We start from the raw sequence: 12,500 nt of genomic DNA on the forward strand, positions 1-12,500 counted from the left end.
AATTGAATAGTTATGTAATTTGTAGCACATACATATGTTTTGGTCAACCAATGGGCCATATTCCATTTTGTGGTTTCTCCATTTGGTGAAATACAGATATATGAAGATATTTGAATTTTTATTCTTTTATAAAAATATCTTCTTTATAAACCAATGATATAATAACAAAAATGTAAATGATAAAATAAATAAAAATAAAACTGTTCAATTTATACCGGATGAAATGTAATATTTTCGATAGAAAACAAATTGTTGCTAACGATAAGCCCTACAAAATAATGTAACCAATTCTTTTTCTAAATTTCTGCCCAAATTAAGCTCACTTCCCCCCACTTTCAGTGAAGCGTTTTGTTCAAGCGTTGCGACTCATGAAATTAGAAAAAAGTTTCTACCCAAAAGCTTTCTGGAGTGCTTTCTGTTCGACTGTAGAATCATGGAAGTTCACGGAAAATTCGCTTTTTGCGATTTTCTGACGGAAAAAACACGCGGTAACGGATGAGTAGCTAAAGCTTGTGGCTCAACGTCAGAACCCGAGAACGGCATCGATTCTTGGTTGGATGGAACTTCGTCTTGAAGGCCGCCTTGCGGTCTTGCCCTGGCTTGCTCCAACGGCTCCTGCAAAGGTGCCTGGAAAAAGCAGAGGCTTCTGCCCGTTTTCCGAAACCAGGCAAAAACTCTAGAAACGCCTCGTCCTGCGACTAATAGCAAGCGCAGTCACCTCACTAAGTTCCATTCGGGACGTAGCTATTTCCGAGAAAATCTCTGAATACCGTATACAAAAAGCAGGGTCGCCAGCATGGTCGACGTACGTTGGCGACGATACATCTCCGAAGCATCTCCTGCTCCCCTTATGGCTGTGGAGAACGGATCTTGATATAACCTTCAGATGCCCAGCCAATGTCCATCCAAGATTTGAGAGGAACGTTCTTTAAACTTCATGTAAGATGGTTTGATAATGTCTCTCCCAAAAGCATATCGTCGCTTTCTGGCTACGAACCACCCACTGGGCAGTTCCCATACAAAAGTGCTCGAATCTCTATGGGAATTCCTGATGTTCGCAAAACTAGTATTTTATCTAGTTTGGAAAGCGAAAAAAAAAACTAAATCATGATATTCATGAAAACATATTAAGTTTTGTGACTACGTTGCAACGAAAACGCATAAATAATATTTTCAATTTGGTCCAAATCAACCTAAGTCCCGGGCTTACAGGCACCTAATAATTTGATCGCATCATGTTACAGCTCAACACTGAAACCCAATCAAGGAGTTTTAAAAATGTGTCCGTTCTTGTTCGCGTGGTAGACAATGTTCAGTTAAAAGAAGAAACATTCAAAGCTGAGCATTTGGGGACTCAATTTTTCGACAATATTCTACTCATAAAACGATGAGCTGGTCGCGACGCCAAAGAGAAACGAGAGAGCATCTAAAAATAAGCAGGCAAGAGAATATGCTAATGTGGCTCGATTCGCATTCGCCAAATATAAAGATGGGACAATGCCCATGTGGATTCGTTCCAAAGTTGAGTTTCGCTTCGGGGTGGAATGAGAGCTGAAATAGAAAAGAGAACACTTCGCTCTTCGCTCTTCGCGACTTTTTAATGTTTCCTTCGGATTCCATCGCTATCGCTTTCGCTGTGAGTTGACACTCGTACCAGTGTGCGTACAGCGTGCGAGTGATGTTCTATGTTGGGACCAGCCGAAATGCGTTACTATCGTGGTGACCGCCAGTGATTGCGCATACGTTAAGTGAGATTCGCAACATTGTACGCAACAAATAGCTTAAAGTGTGGAACGTGTTGAGGAGAATTAAAGGTACGTAGGAAACAATTTAAAAACGAGTGGTGAAATCAGACAGCGGAATTTCATAAGATTTGTCATTCGATCGGTCGTCTTCGTCCCTAGTTTTTGTGCTCCTACTGCGTGAAACGGATGAGTCATGCCGCGGAATCGAATGCCGTATGATGAGAGACTGTATTAGTTGGTTTGTCATTGTGAAATTGACATCAAGAGACTGCCTTCCGCAATCAACGCTTTGATCTCGAAAAGCACATGCTCTGGTATTTCTGGAACTCCGTGGCAGTTTGTACTGGTTGGGGATGGAGCGAACCTGTATAATTCTCATTACAACACCATAGCACTGGCTGCAAATTCCACTTTCTTGGTCACCTGCTTGGCTTGGATTGATGTTCATCCTTGAATCCTACTCGATCCTTGACTATCCTCCACCTAGCTAGGTTGAGTTGACGGCGACGGAGGGAAAATGTTACAAGCAACGTCATCGTTACCTCAAAATCAATCGCTTGATCTTCTGAAGCAAGCCATCTTCTGGCGTTTAAGGTGATTACATACTTGATCCGAACACAATCTAGTGTAAAATACCTTGGGGGACCCATATGTAATGGCATTTTTTTCTTTACTTTTTTCTCCTTCTAGCTTAGCTGTTTTGGGGATATCAATCAATCGGCATATATGCGAAGAAACTAGAAAAACTAGAGTCATCGTAAAAGCACGAAAGATTCGAAGCAACAAATGGCGACTCCAGGTTCATCCAGACGCTCTGGTGGCAACAAGAAGGAGCATCAAGATTCTGCCAACACCAAAAGCAATCTATCAGGCCTGAAACATGCACTTCATGGGACGTCGTATCAATTGAAGCTGGGGATCGTTGTTTCCCTGGCGAATGCCAAGCAGGCTTTGGTTTCAGCCGAAAAATTCAGCTATACAATTACGGCAGAGGATCCTACAGCCGGAAAGTTCGATGATATTATATATGCTTTTCAACATGGCAACATAACCGGAACTCTGAAGATTCAATCAAAACACAAGCTGAGTCTACCTTCCTGTAAGAGTGAAGTTCAAGGTGGAATCACATCAGCTACAGAGATTAAAGAGAAGCACAACCAGGAATCATCGATTCCCAAAATTACACTGAATGACCTCATCGCAGACTCCAAAAATGATTTTTTTATCCAGCAATACTTAAAGTCATTTTGTGATCAACAACAACAACAACAGCAACAACAACAACAACAGCAACAACAACAGGCGATCAAAAATGACGTGGAAGGATTGATCATTTGCACCAACGCAGATTTAGATGACGACGCAAAAGTAATGTGGAACGAAATAGATGCAGCTGTCCTGAGCGACTCAACGACTTCTTTGGATTCCTACATTTCATCGTTATTCGAAAAGACGGGAGGTAAATGCTATCAACTCAAAAGTTATTATAAACGTGCCGCTTTAGCCAGACTGTTGATCAAAGCCATTAAATCAAAGGAAGAAATGGTAACATGGCAAAGACCTCTATTCAAAGAGTATCGTGCGGCCATTCTGGACATAATTGATAAGGATAGTATTTCAGATAATATTCCGTCATTTAAGTTTACAGATGATTTTTTGGATCCTACCTATTCTAACTCAAAACCAGGGTATGAAGCATTTAGAAAAGAGTTCAAAGAGCAACTCCAAAAAGAACTTGAGTTAAATGAAACTACATGGGAGCTTTTTAAAGCAAATATTCGAATACATGTAGCGGAAAACTTTTTCTTGGATGAAAAGAATCCATTCCTGTCATCTCATATTTTTCCAGATGAGAATGATGGTAAATTTTTCACATCCTTCTGCGATCGATTTCGATTGGTGTGTGGCACGTGCAATGAGCAAGAATTAGAAAACGCAATTATTAAAGTTTTGAGGAATTTGCATTTTGACGATAATCACTTGGTTCCTGAGCCACTCCACGTACATAATGAGGAGAGTATCGTTCTCGAAAGATTATTTAAAGCTAATTTTGATTGGCTGTCGGATTCCTTTGCCAAACCCTTACATTCAGACAATATTAAAAAAGGGCTCGAGAATATTTTAAGTACATTAGCTTATATGAAGATAGAACCTATCTCTGATAAACTCCGCAAGCAAGTGTTGGGGTCGCCATTTCGAATTCGGCACGAAATTATCAAAGCTTCTGACATATACAGACAAGTTGGAACTAAAAGCCTTCTTGCTATTGAGGCAGTCGATATCCAATTTGGTATCACGGTGCTATTGGACACATTAGATTGCCACAGAAAAAATCATACTACTACACTGTTTCTCACTTATTCGGATTTCATCTCGAATTCAGACACTGTAAAAGCAGTAGTTCGTTGTGTCGGATCCCCGTCCACTTTGGTCATTATCTGCTACGAAGCATTTGAAACGGTTCAGAATATCGTACAAAAATGGGAAAGAGATATGGCAAAGGATCCTGCAAAACATATTTTTATTATCAGGAAAACGTGTAACATCGCATCCGATCTTACTGGCTTTCGTATTTGTGACTTAACAAAAGATTCATGGAATCAGTTTCGAAATGAAGAAATTTCTTTGTGCACTACAACAATTTCTCCGTCCAAGATTTTCCAGAACAATTTCCAATATCTTCCAATCGAACAAGTTATTAAACTGTTAGATTGGGGAATGCAAATGGAAGAGAACAACGAAATTTTCAAAAAATATCGGGAAATCGAAAGCACTTATGTTCATCGTCCTTGGGTTGACGAGGAATGCAAACTTGAAGCAGAAAACATATGTTGGAATGAAGAGTTCCCAGTACTGAAAGCAAAACTGGAAGAAATGAGCTTGGATGAAATAACAAATTGGTTAAAGACTGACCGGAATTTCGATGCAATATTCGGAAACACAAATAATCCAGAGGAAGAGTATAAACCAATAATTGGCGACGAATGTAAAAAGGTCCTGATATTGTTGGGAGAAGCGGGACACGGAAAGTCAACCAATCTCACATGGTTTGCTTGGCATTTGCGAAAACAAAATCCTTCATGCTGGGTTGTTCGATGTAACTTATCTGATCATTGTTCCGAATTTAAACCATTTCTAGAGGGCCAAAATAATGGGACTGGAAAAGTTATCGATGAAACGGCAGCTTTAAAAATGTTGTATAAGCTGCTTCGTTCATCGCATCAACTAGAACCGGGAATGGCTGAGAAATGTTCCAAATGCTTGACTCTTGTGGATGGAGAAGCAATTTTGAACGAAGATCTGATGAAAAATCACGGTCTATGCTTAAACAACTCTATCCAACTGCTGGTTTTCAAAGAAAAGTTTAATGCCGGGGAATTTTTGTTACTTTTGGATGGGTTCGATGAAATCGCTCCTAATTACAAGGAGGTGGTTTTAAAGTTCCTCTCTCTGTTTGAACAATTTAAAGGAGTAAGGAAAATGTATATCTCCAGCCGTCCATACGGTTTCAAAGAACAATTCGAAAGGACATGCAAAGATTCTTCGTTTTTCAAATTGAATCCTCTGTCGCTAAAAGATAAAGGTTCTATGCTGTTTAAGATCATGAAGGTAAAATGGCATAATTGGAATATTGACAATGGAAAGTTATCTGATTTCTATAAATCGTTGTGTTTAATGCTACTTTGTAGTTTGGGTGGTATGAGTGATGTCGCATTAAACCTGATGATGGCAGTCGACATTCTTGAGGATAGTCTTTATCATGATGAACATATAAAGTTAGAGTTTTATTCTAGAACGGTCAAGATAAAACTGCTTCAAATAGTCTTAAAATTATCAAAGGCATCGTTTACTATAGAAGAGTTTGTGAAAGTCAAGATCCGACATCGTTTATATGACAAAAATGGGGGAGATAAAAATGTAGCAAACAAACCAGAAGAAATGGAAAGATTTGAGAAAGCCATAGATAAAGTGAAACTGATCCATGGGTTGCTGGCACTCTGGGTGTTGTTCAACGAGAATGAGCTGCATAGTATCTTATCGACGAATGAGAAGCGTCTGGCAAAGGATTACATAAAGAAAATACATGAAGGCAGTGAAAAAACTGGAATAATTCATGGAATGCAGAATGGGGATCCAATGTTTATTCATCGCACATTCGCTGAGTACTTGGCTGCCTGGTGGTTTGTAAAGCGTCGAATAGAAGGGAATCAACAAGACAAGGAAAAGATATCATGTGTAGGGCCGTTCTGGAAGCGTAAAGAGCTGCGAGAGCATATTGAAATAATTCTTGCTAAACGCCTTCCGCTACATCTGGCTATTATTGGGAGAGATTGGCCAGTAGTAGAATCTTTACTTTCAACAGATCCAAAGTCGATCTATGAGAGAGATGATGCAAATAGAACTCCATTGCATCTAATTGCATTATATTATGATTTTGCAGCAGAATGGGCAAGCTTTTTACCAGATTGCATCGAATCCAACATAATAAACACGAAGGAGAAGTTACTCGGTTGGACCGCTTTGGATTACGCGTTCGATAAGGGCAAAGCGAGGTTTATATTTTATCTTTTGCATCAAGGAGCCACAATAAATGTAAATGTACTTTACAAACAGGTAATTTCACCTAATGGCTATGTAGTTGGTAAAGCTGATAGTTATCCTAAATATGTGATGGAATATTTAAGCCGTCAGGTGATCGCGTACAAATCACATAATGCCTACAAAATGATAAAACAATTTTGTTATAAAGTGGTGAGTCACTTTGCAAGGGAGACATCCAACTGGATGTTCTGGAAAACAATGTTTCAATTGAGATTCAATCGCAGGGGCCTTTCCATTGCGTATGACGTTATCAAATATGAAAAAATTTGGTTGGAGGACAAAAAATTTCCGGTGATAACAAAGCGCTGGAGGAGCATGACAAATTCGATGGCTTTTGCTTATAGTATAACAAGCAACTCTTTTTTAATGGTTAGATACGTTATGGAAAAAGATCCATCCAGTTTAAACGACGAACAACTATGGCGATACGCTGTATATGCTGCACTAAATGATTACAAAATTGAATTCAAGTATTTTTTTGATCTTTACTGTTTTCGATTGAAAATTATAGATCATCATTCATGTTCAATTGGAAGTGATAAACCTTGTTATCTTCTTGATTATCTTAAGTTGGATACAGTACGGACAATTTTCACAATCATGAAGAACATGTTTTGGGAAGAATTGAGAGAATTAGCTGGAATATTGATTCACGAACACATACTCTCGTTGTTGGTCATATGTGTGGCAACGGTAAGACCATCTATGCTTAGGTATATGATAGGGTCATGTAATTTGAATATTTCAAATAAAACTATCTTTTGTCTAGCAATGATAACTGATGATTTATTTTTGAAAATAGGACGCGTGGGAGCAATAAAACCAAGCAAGGCATATGAGTTTCTGTTCGACCTGGCAACAAATATAAGCGACGGCGAAGCGAATAAAATACTTCGTCTTGCCATAACATCCAATTGCTTCCAATTATCAAAATATCTGATAGAACGATATCAAATCATCTTCCAGACTCTCGATGAATTAAATGGTTGGAATATTTTTCATTTTTGTGCTTCCAATCAACGCTCATTCTGGGATGAAGAAATTACCCATGGTGATTACGATTCTTCTCATGTTGATGGTAATAAAACTGATTTGTTTCGCTATATGCTAGCAAAAGCAAACGAAATGGATTGTTTTGAAAATTTCGATAAGAAAGGAAGAAGCATTCTCCACCTCGCAATGAAAAACGAACAGAAAGGTGTAGCAGAACTCATTGTGGCTCGAAAATTGGGAGTTGGTGATTTAAAAGAAATCAAAAACCTGAGCGTTGATGCCATACCAAACATCACATTTTGTTACCATGCGATTCGCGAGATATCGAAATCTGTTGCAGAGAAAAGGTGGCAAGAAGTACTTTGTGTGTTAGTCAAACAAATAGTTAAAATTTCATTAACCATCGATGACCCATCAAAACAGCGAGATAAAAGCCGCTTGTTACTCCAAGAGAATGTCAAAGAGTTGTACGAAATCGCAATGAACCGCAAATCCCTATTCCTAATGTACTATTTGTATCGTGAGTTCCCTACCGCGATGCCACCATCGATTTATGATGAAGATTGGTTGGCATGTACAGTAAGGAGCATTTATTCACCTGACTTCCTTCCTGTCACCAAATGGCTGCTCAATCCAAAAGAGGTGGATCAGCATGACAATTTGTACGAAATTGTTGAAAAATGTGACGCCGAAGGATATGATACCACTTCAGCAGATTTAAAGGAATTGGTCAAGCAGGTTGAAATGATTCTATCGGTCAACCGGACGGTAGAAGAGCTGTGTAAATTGAAACTCTTGGCCCTAGCTGTATGCTTAAAATGTGAATCAATGATAAGGCATTTGTGTGAAACATTAAATGTAAACATTGATTGGAAAGTTCTTATCGAAATTATGGAAATTGCACATCAGTCACATGTTTATGCACCGGGAACAAGAATCGCAGATGGATGTGCTTTCGAAAAGTCTGATTTTGATACAATTTACAGATATCTGTTTGAACGACTCTCCAATCTTGCTGAAATAGATGCCGATGGTGGAAATGTGTTACATCTTGCGACACAAAATGGGCTCGGCTGCATGGCCAAGTTCTTGATCAAACACAACATGGTCAATGTCATGAGCACCAATGAGCAAAATGGATGGAATATCTTCAACTATTATGCTTCAAGCAGCAGATGGAAATGTTGCGCGACTGAAAATGATCAGTTACTATCTTGCATAATTAAACGGGTGCTTGAGGTCACATCCGATAACTTTCCGCTCTCGTCGTTGACGGAAAGTCACAAGAATAAAATCAAAGAACTGTGCTTCAACAAAAACGAAGGAAGTGTAATCCATGTTGCTGTTGAAGCTTGTAAAATAGAAATGGCAGAATACATCATAAGTTGCCGTTTTGGAATAATCATAGACAAACGTGAAATAATGAATTCAGTCGAGCGCTCGCGCTACCGAGAATGTCATGATGAGCTTATTCAAATAGCAGCACAACTTCCATTCAATGCAGAATATGATTACCTTTTACATAGATTAGCGAACGCCATCTCACCAGAAAACATTGAACATATAACGGAACAAGGGAATGTAGAAGACCATATCTTTGAAAATACCTACCGAACAGCAATAATTTATAGATCTGTTTCAACACTAGAACATCTAATAACCGCATGTGAGGATCAGATGAACCAAGCATTGGCTAAAAGCACTGACATTGAATTGATTGCCTGCATGACGGAGTGTATCAGACGAAACAGAATGAGCATGTTCAAAGTGCTCGTTGGTCATTATCGCAACCTAAAAGGCATTCAACCAAGAGTGGAAGTTGAGTTTGAGAATGATGAAAATGATAAGACAAATAAAACCAGGATTGATGAAAAGAAAATGCAATGGGCAATCATCAATAAGTTGTCCGAGGATGTGGCCATGAATCAGGACTATCTATCTCTGCTTATCCTGTCAGTTACGTATGGAAGGCTCTTGATGGCACGATTTTTGGTTGAAATGCTTCAGCTAGAGATCAATAAATCATCGATTCTATTAATTATGAAAGTGTTGGAAAAACTCTGGGATAAGAATTGTGAGGCAGCAACGCCAGTATATGAATATCTCGCGAGCAGATGTGAAGCAAACCCTAAATTGTTGCATCTTTGCATACAAGCTGAGTGTTATACTATGCTCGAATACCTCATAAAAGAGAAAAAGCTTGACCCGAATGAAGTTGACTCGGAGAATGGATGGAATGTTGGTCACTATTATGCCTCAGATCCGAATGGGACGTCGGGTTACAAGGAATTTATTTGGTTGGTGGAAGAGTATAATATGGACTGTTTCGGTGTTTACGATCAAAATGGTCGAACTATTCTTTATTTGGCATTGGAAAATGGTCGCGATGAAATAGTAAAATTCATCATAAGGCACAGACTGGGCCTCAAAGATCATAACCAACCATGGCATGAGTTGGACTTGGAGAAAATAGAAAAACACATAAATGAACTGCAAAAAATCTTAGAATCGCTTCCGGAAACCATACCACAACAAAAACAACAAGTTCTAGAAGATATATTAGAGAAAGTAAGAGATCGAAATATTGCCCTAACAACATATAAGCAATTGTTCACAAATTAATCATAATCAAGAAAGCATTTTTTTTATTTCTGTTATCGTCTTTTTGATCAATAGGATGTAGGAAAGTCAGACACCATGTACATGTAATCGTAGATTCAAGTAGAATAGAATAAAAAGTGAATACAACATGAATGCTTTGCTTGTTTTGTTAGTTAATCCAACATACATCTTTTCTCTGTCTGAATCGATGAAGAAAGAAATGAGATTTTTATCTGTTTTATGGCACCTGTGATCTGTAGATGCGGGTAAGTAGAAACAAAGGAAGATCGAATCTCATGATTGAGAGGTAGACCCCCGCTGGCTCCAATCCCTTGGCATGGGATAGTTGTCGTCAGACACATATCTACCCGGTCCTGTTGGTTCTTCAGGATTCCATGCGACAAATCGCGATTAGCGATCATCAGTAGGCGCTGATTAGCCGTCGATCTCGAAGAGGAAGAATTCGATCACTCAAATATTTTCCCGCCAGTGATGTGACGCGAAAAGTGACCTTGAACTTGAAAAGTTTATCTACAGTGATGGTCGCACAAATAGCAGTCCCTAGTTGTTATTCATTAAATATTTTCATACTTTCCTCTAATTTACTGAATAGGACTGAGCATTTAGGTAACAAAAAAGAAAACGATAAGACGGGAAGGTTTGCAGTGATAATTTTGGATTTTCTTGTGATTTTGTACAGAATTGCCGTTAGTGACGAATTCAGTGTATCGAAGGGTTAATTAGCTACAACCCTGGCCAGCTGTCATAGCGCCAAGATAAACATCCATCGCGTGTGATTGCACCTTGTTGTGCGTTTTCTTGTTCGAATTAAAGGATTTATCATGCATCGCCCAAAAATGGCTCTGAACTTGGTCCTGCGTCTGGACAGTTTACGCGTCTACTCCAACAGCTCAGCGATCAGCAGCATCAGGTAAGAAAAGCACCGCCTGCGGCCCGGTTATCATCCGGCGTAGAAGGTGATGTAACCGGAACGCCGGATCGCACAATCCCGGGTGTTTTAAATCTCACTCGGTTTCCTCTTTTTCCGTTGTAGCCGAATGCAATCAACATTCGCAGTTTCACATGCCGCCCAGCGACATCCTGTTTGCGGCCTAATGTTCGCCAGACAGAATACAGCGACCAGTTCCGAGATTCCGAGACGGATGTTTTCGACGGAGAAAGACACAGCACGTGTTGAGGAACCGAGTGAAAATGAAAAGAAACTAACGTCGGAAATGGAGGAGCTACGCAAAGAGGCTACAGAGCTAACGGAAAAGGTCAAAACGCTTGATGTAAGTAACGTTGTAGCGACCTCCGATTCGTTCATCGAGATCTAATCTCTGCTCTTTTCCTTCCAGGACAAGTACAAGCGAGCACTCGCGGAAAGTGAAAACATTCGGCGAAGGTTGACGAAACAGATTGAAGACGCAAAACAGTTTGGCATTCAAGGGTTCTGCAAGGATTTGCTCGAGGTAGCCGACATCCTCGGCCACGCAACGGAAGCGGTACCCAAGGAGGAGGTACGACTGTCGCTGAAACAGCTCGCGCAGTAGCTTATGGTATCTAATATCATTTCTTCTCCCATCAGGTATCGGACCGCAACCCACATCTAAAGAATCTTTTCGAGGGTCTCTCGATGACACGCGCCCAGCTCAATAGCGTGTTCCGGCGACATGGGCTCGAGCCGGTCAATCCGTTGAACGAAAAGTTCAATCCTAATCTGCATGAGGCACTGTTCCAGCAGGAGGTGGAGAACGTCGAACCCAACACGGTGGTAGTTGTGAGCAAGATCGGTTACAAGCTACACGACCGTTGCATACGTCCCGCTCTGGTCGGTGTCGCGAAAGGATAATTATTGTTGCAGCATGTTTGATGCTTGCGAGACCGCTGCTAAAGCAACCAACGATGTAACCCAGTAACCCGTCAATGGTTCGTCGTCTATTGATGTTTCAAATGTAATTTGCTTTTAAGAGTTTGGCAAAGGGCAACAGACAACTCATCGACATATTCCAGAATAAAAAATACAGAACCTGTAGAAAGCTACAACTCTACGTTATCAGTGATTTGATTAAGGGCTCTTTTAGTCTTGCCTTTGAGTGTTTTCAGCAGGATGTGAACAATATCTATGGCGACTGCGATCCTATGAATCGTTGTACACATGTTGCTCGTCTTCGGATGTGAATGAGACACATCGAGCTATTATCACACTTACTGTGGTTTATTTGAACAATCCGCGAACCTTTTCGCGCCAGTGTACCATTCGGCGCGCGGTCACAGTTCGAACGCACCTGACCCGACGATGCTGATAAACAGATAAACCGCGATGAACAGATAGGTGCAACTATCACGCCTTTTGACGGTTTGTAGTAGATGCAGAAATGTGAGCAAAAGAAAGCGGCCATTCTTACGCTTTTTTCTTGTTCCATGTTGATCTTGCCTTACTCTAAGCGTTACATATGCATTGTGGCTACGCGTCTCGGTTAGAAACCCTGCTGAAACTGCTTCGAATCCATCCGTGCGGCTATCAACTCGAGCTGGCGCTTGGCCTCACACAGCGGG

General features: G+C 40.2%; 3 protein-coding genes across 3 annotated transcripts in view; 2 read left to right on the forward strand and 1 right to left on the reverse strand.

Annotated features, from left to right (window-relative positions):
* The first annotated feature begins 1,723 nt into the window (after positions 1-1,723).
* LOC125955883 (uncharacterized) lies at positions 1,724-10,088 on the forward strand. Its single transcript, XM_049687182.1, has 3 exons — positions 1,724-1,814; positions 1,905-2,339; positions 2,436-10,088. Exon 3 carries the CDS (start codon positions 2,532-2,534, stop codon positions 9,960-9,962), a length of 7,431 nt encoding a protein of 2,476 aa, XP_049543139.1. The 5' UTR covers positions 1,724-1,814; positions 1,905-2,339; positions 2,436-2,531; the 3' UTR covers positions 9,963-10,088.
* A 610-nt stretch (positions 10,089-10,698) lies between these two features.
* On the forward strand, positions 10,699-11,992 carry LOC125955957 (grpE protein homolog, mitochondrial). Its single transcript, XM_049687333.1, has 4 exons — positions 10,699-10,872; positions 10,996-11,233; positions 11,300-11,461; positions 11,530-11,992. The coding sequence occupies exons 1-4, from the start codon at positions 10,784-10,786 to the stop codon at positions 11,791-11,793; spliced, it is 753 nt and encodes a 250-aa protein (XP_049543290.1). The 5' UTR covers positions 10,699-10,783; the 3' UTR covers positions 11,794-11,992.
* Positions 11,993-12,139: 147 nt separating this feature from the next.
* LOC125955906 (putative pre-mRNA-splicing factor ATP-dependent RNA helicase PRP1) overlaps positions 12,140-12,500 on the reverse strand; it is a 3,107-nt gene continuing 2,746 nt past the window's right edge. Inside the window, exon 6 of the mRNA XM_049687233.1 lies at positions 12,140-12,500. This exon is cut by the window's right edge and continues 49 nt beyond it. Coding sequence (XP_049543190.1) covers positions 12,422-12,500 — 79 coding nt within the window. The 3' untranslated portion in view covers positions 12,140-12,421.

This window comes from Anopheles darlingi, chromosome 3 (genome assembly GCF_943734745.1).
Source record: "Anopheles darlingi chromosome 3, idAnoDarlMG_H_01, whole genome shotgun sequence".
Taxonomy (NCBI): domain Eukaryota; kingdom Metazoa; phylum Arthropoda; class Insecta; order Diptera; family Culicidae; genus Anopheles; species Anopheles darlingi.

Excerpts from the sequence above, each read along its gene's own strand:
- LOC125955883 (XM_049687182.1), top strand. The coding sequence starts at position 2,532 with ATGGCGACTCCAGGTTCATCCAGACGCTCTGGTGGCAACAAGAAGGAG.
- LOC125955957 (XM_049687333.1), top strand. The coding sequence starts at position 10,784 with ATGCATCGCCCAAAAATGGCTCTGAACTTGGTCCTGCGTCTGGACAGT. Across the intron at positions 10,873-10,995 it reads TCAGCGATCAGCAGCATCAG|CCGAATGCAATCAACATTCG; the intron begins GTAAGAAAAGCA and ends TTTCCGTTGTAG. Across the intron at positions 11,234-11,299 it reads AAAAGGTCAAAACGCTTGAT|GACAAGTACAAGCGAGCACT; the intron begins GTAAGTAACGTT and ends TTTTCCTTCCAG.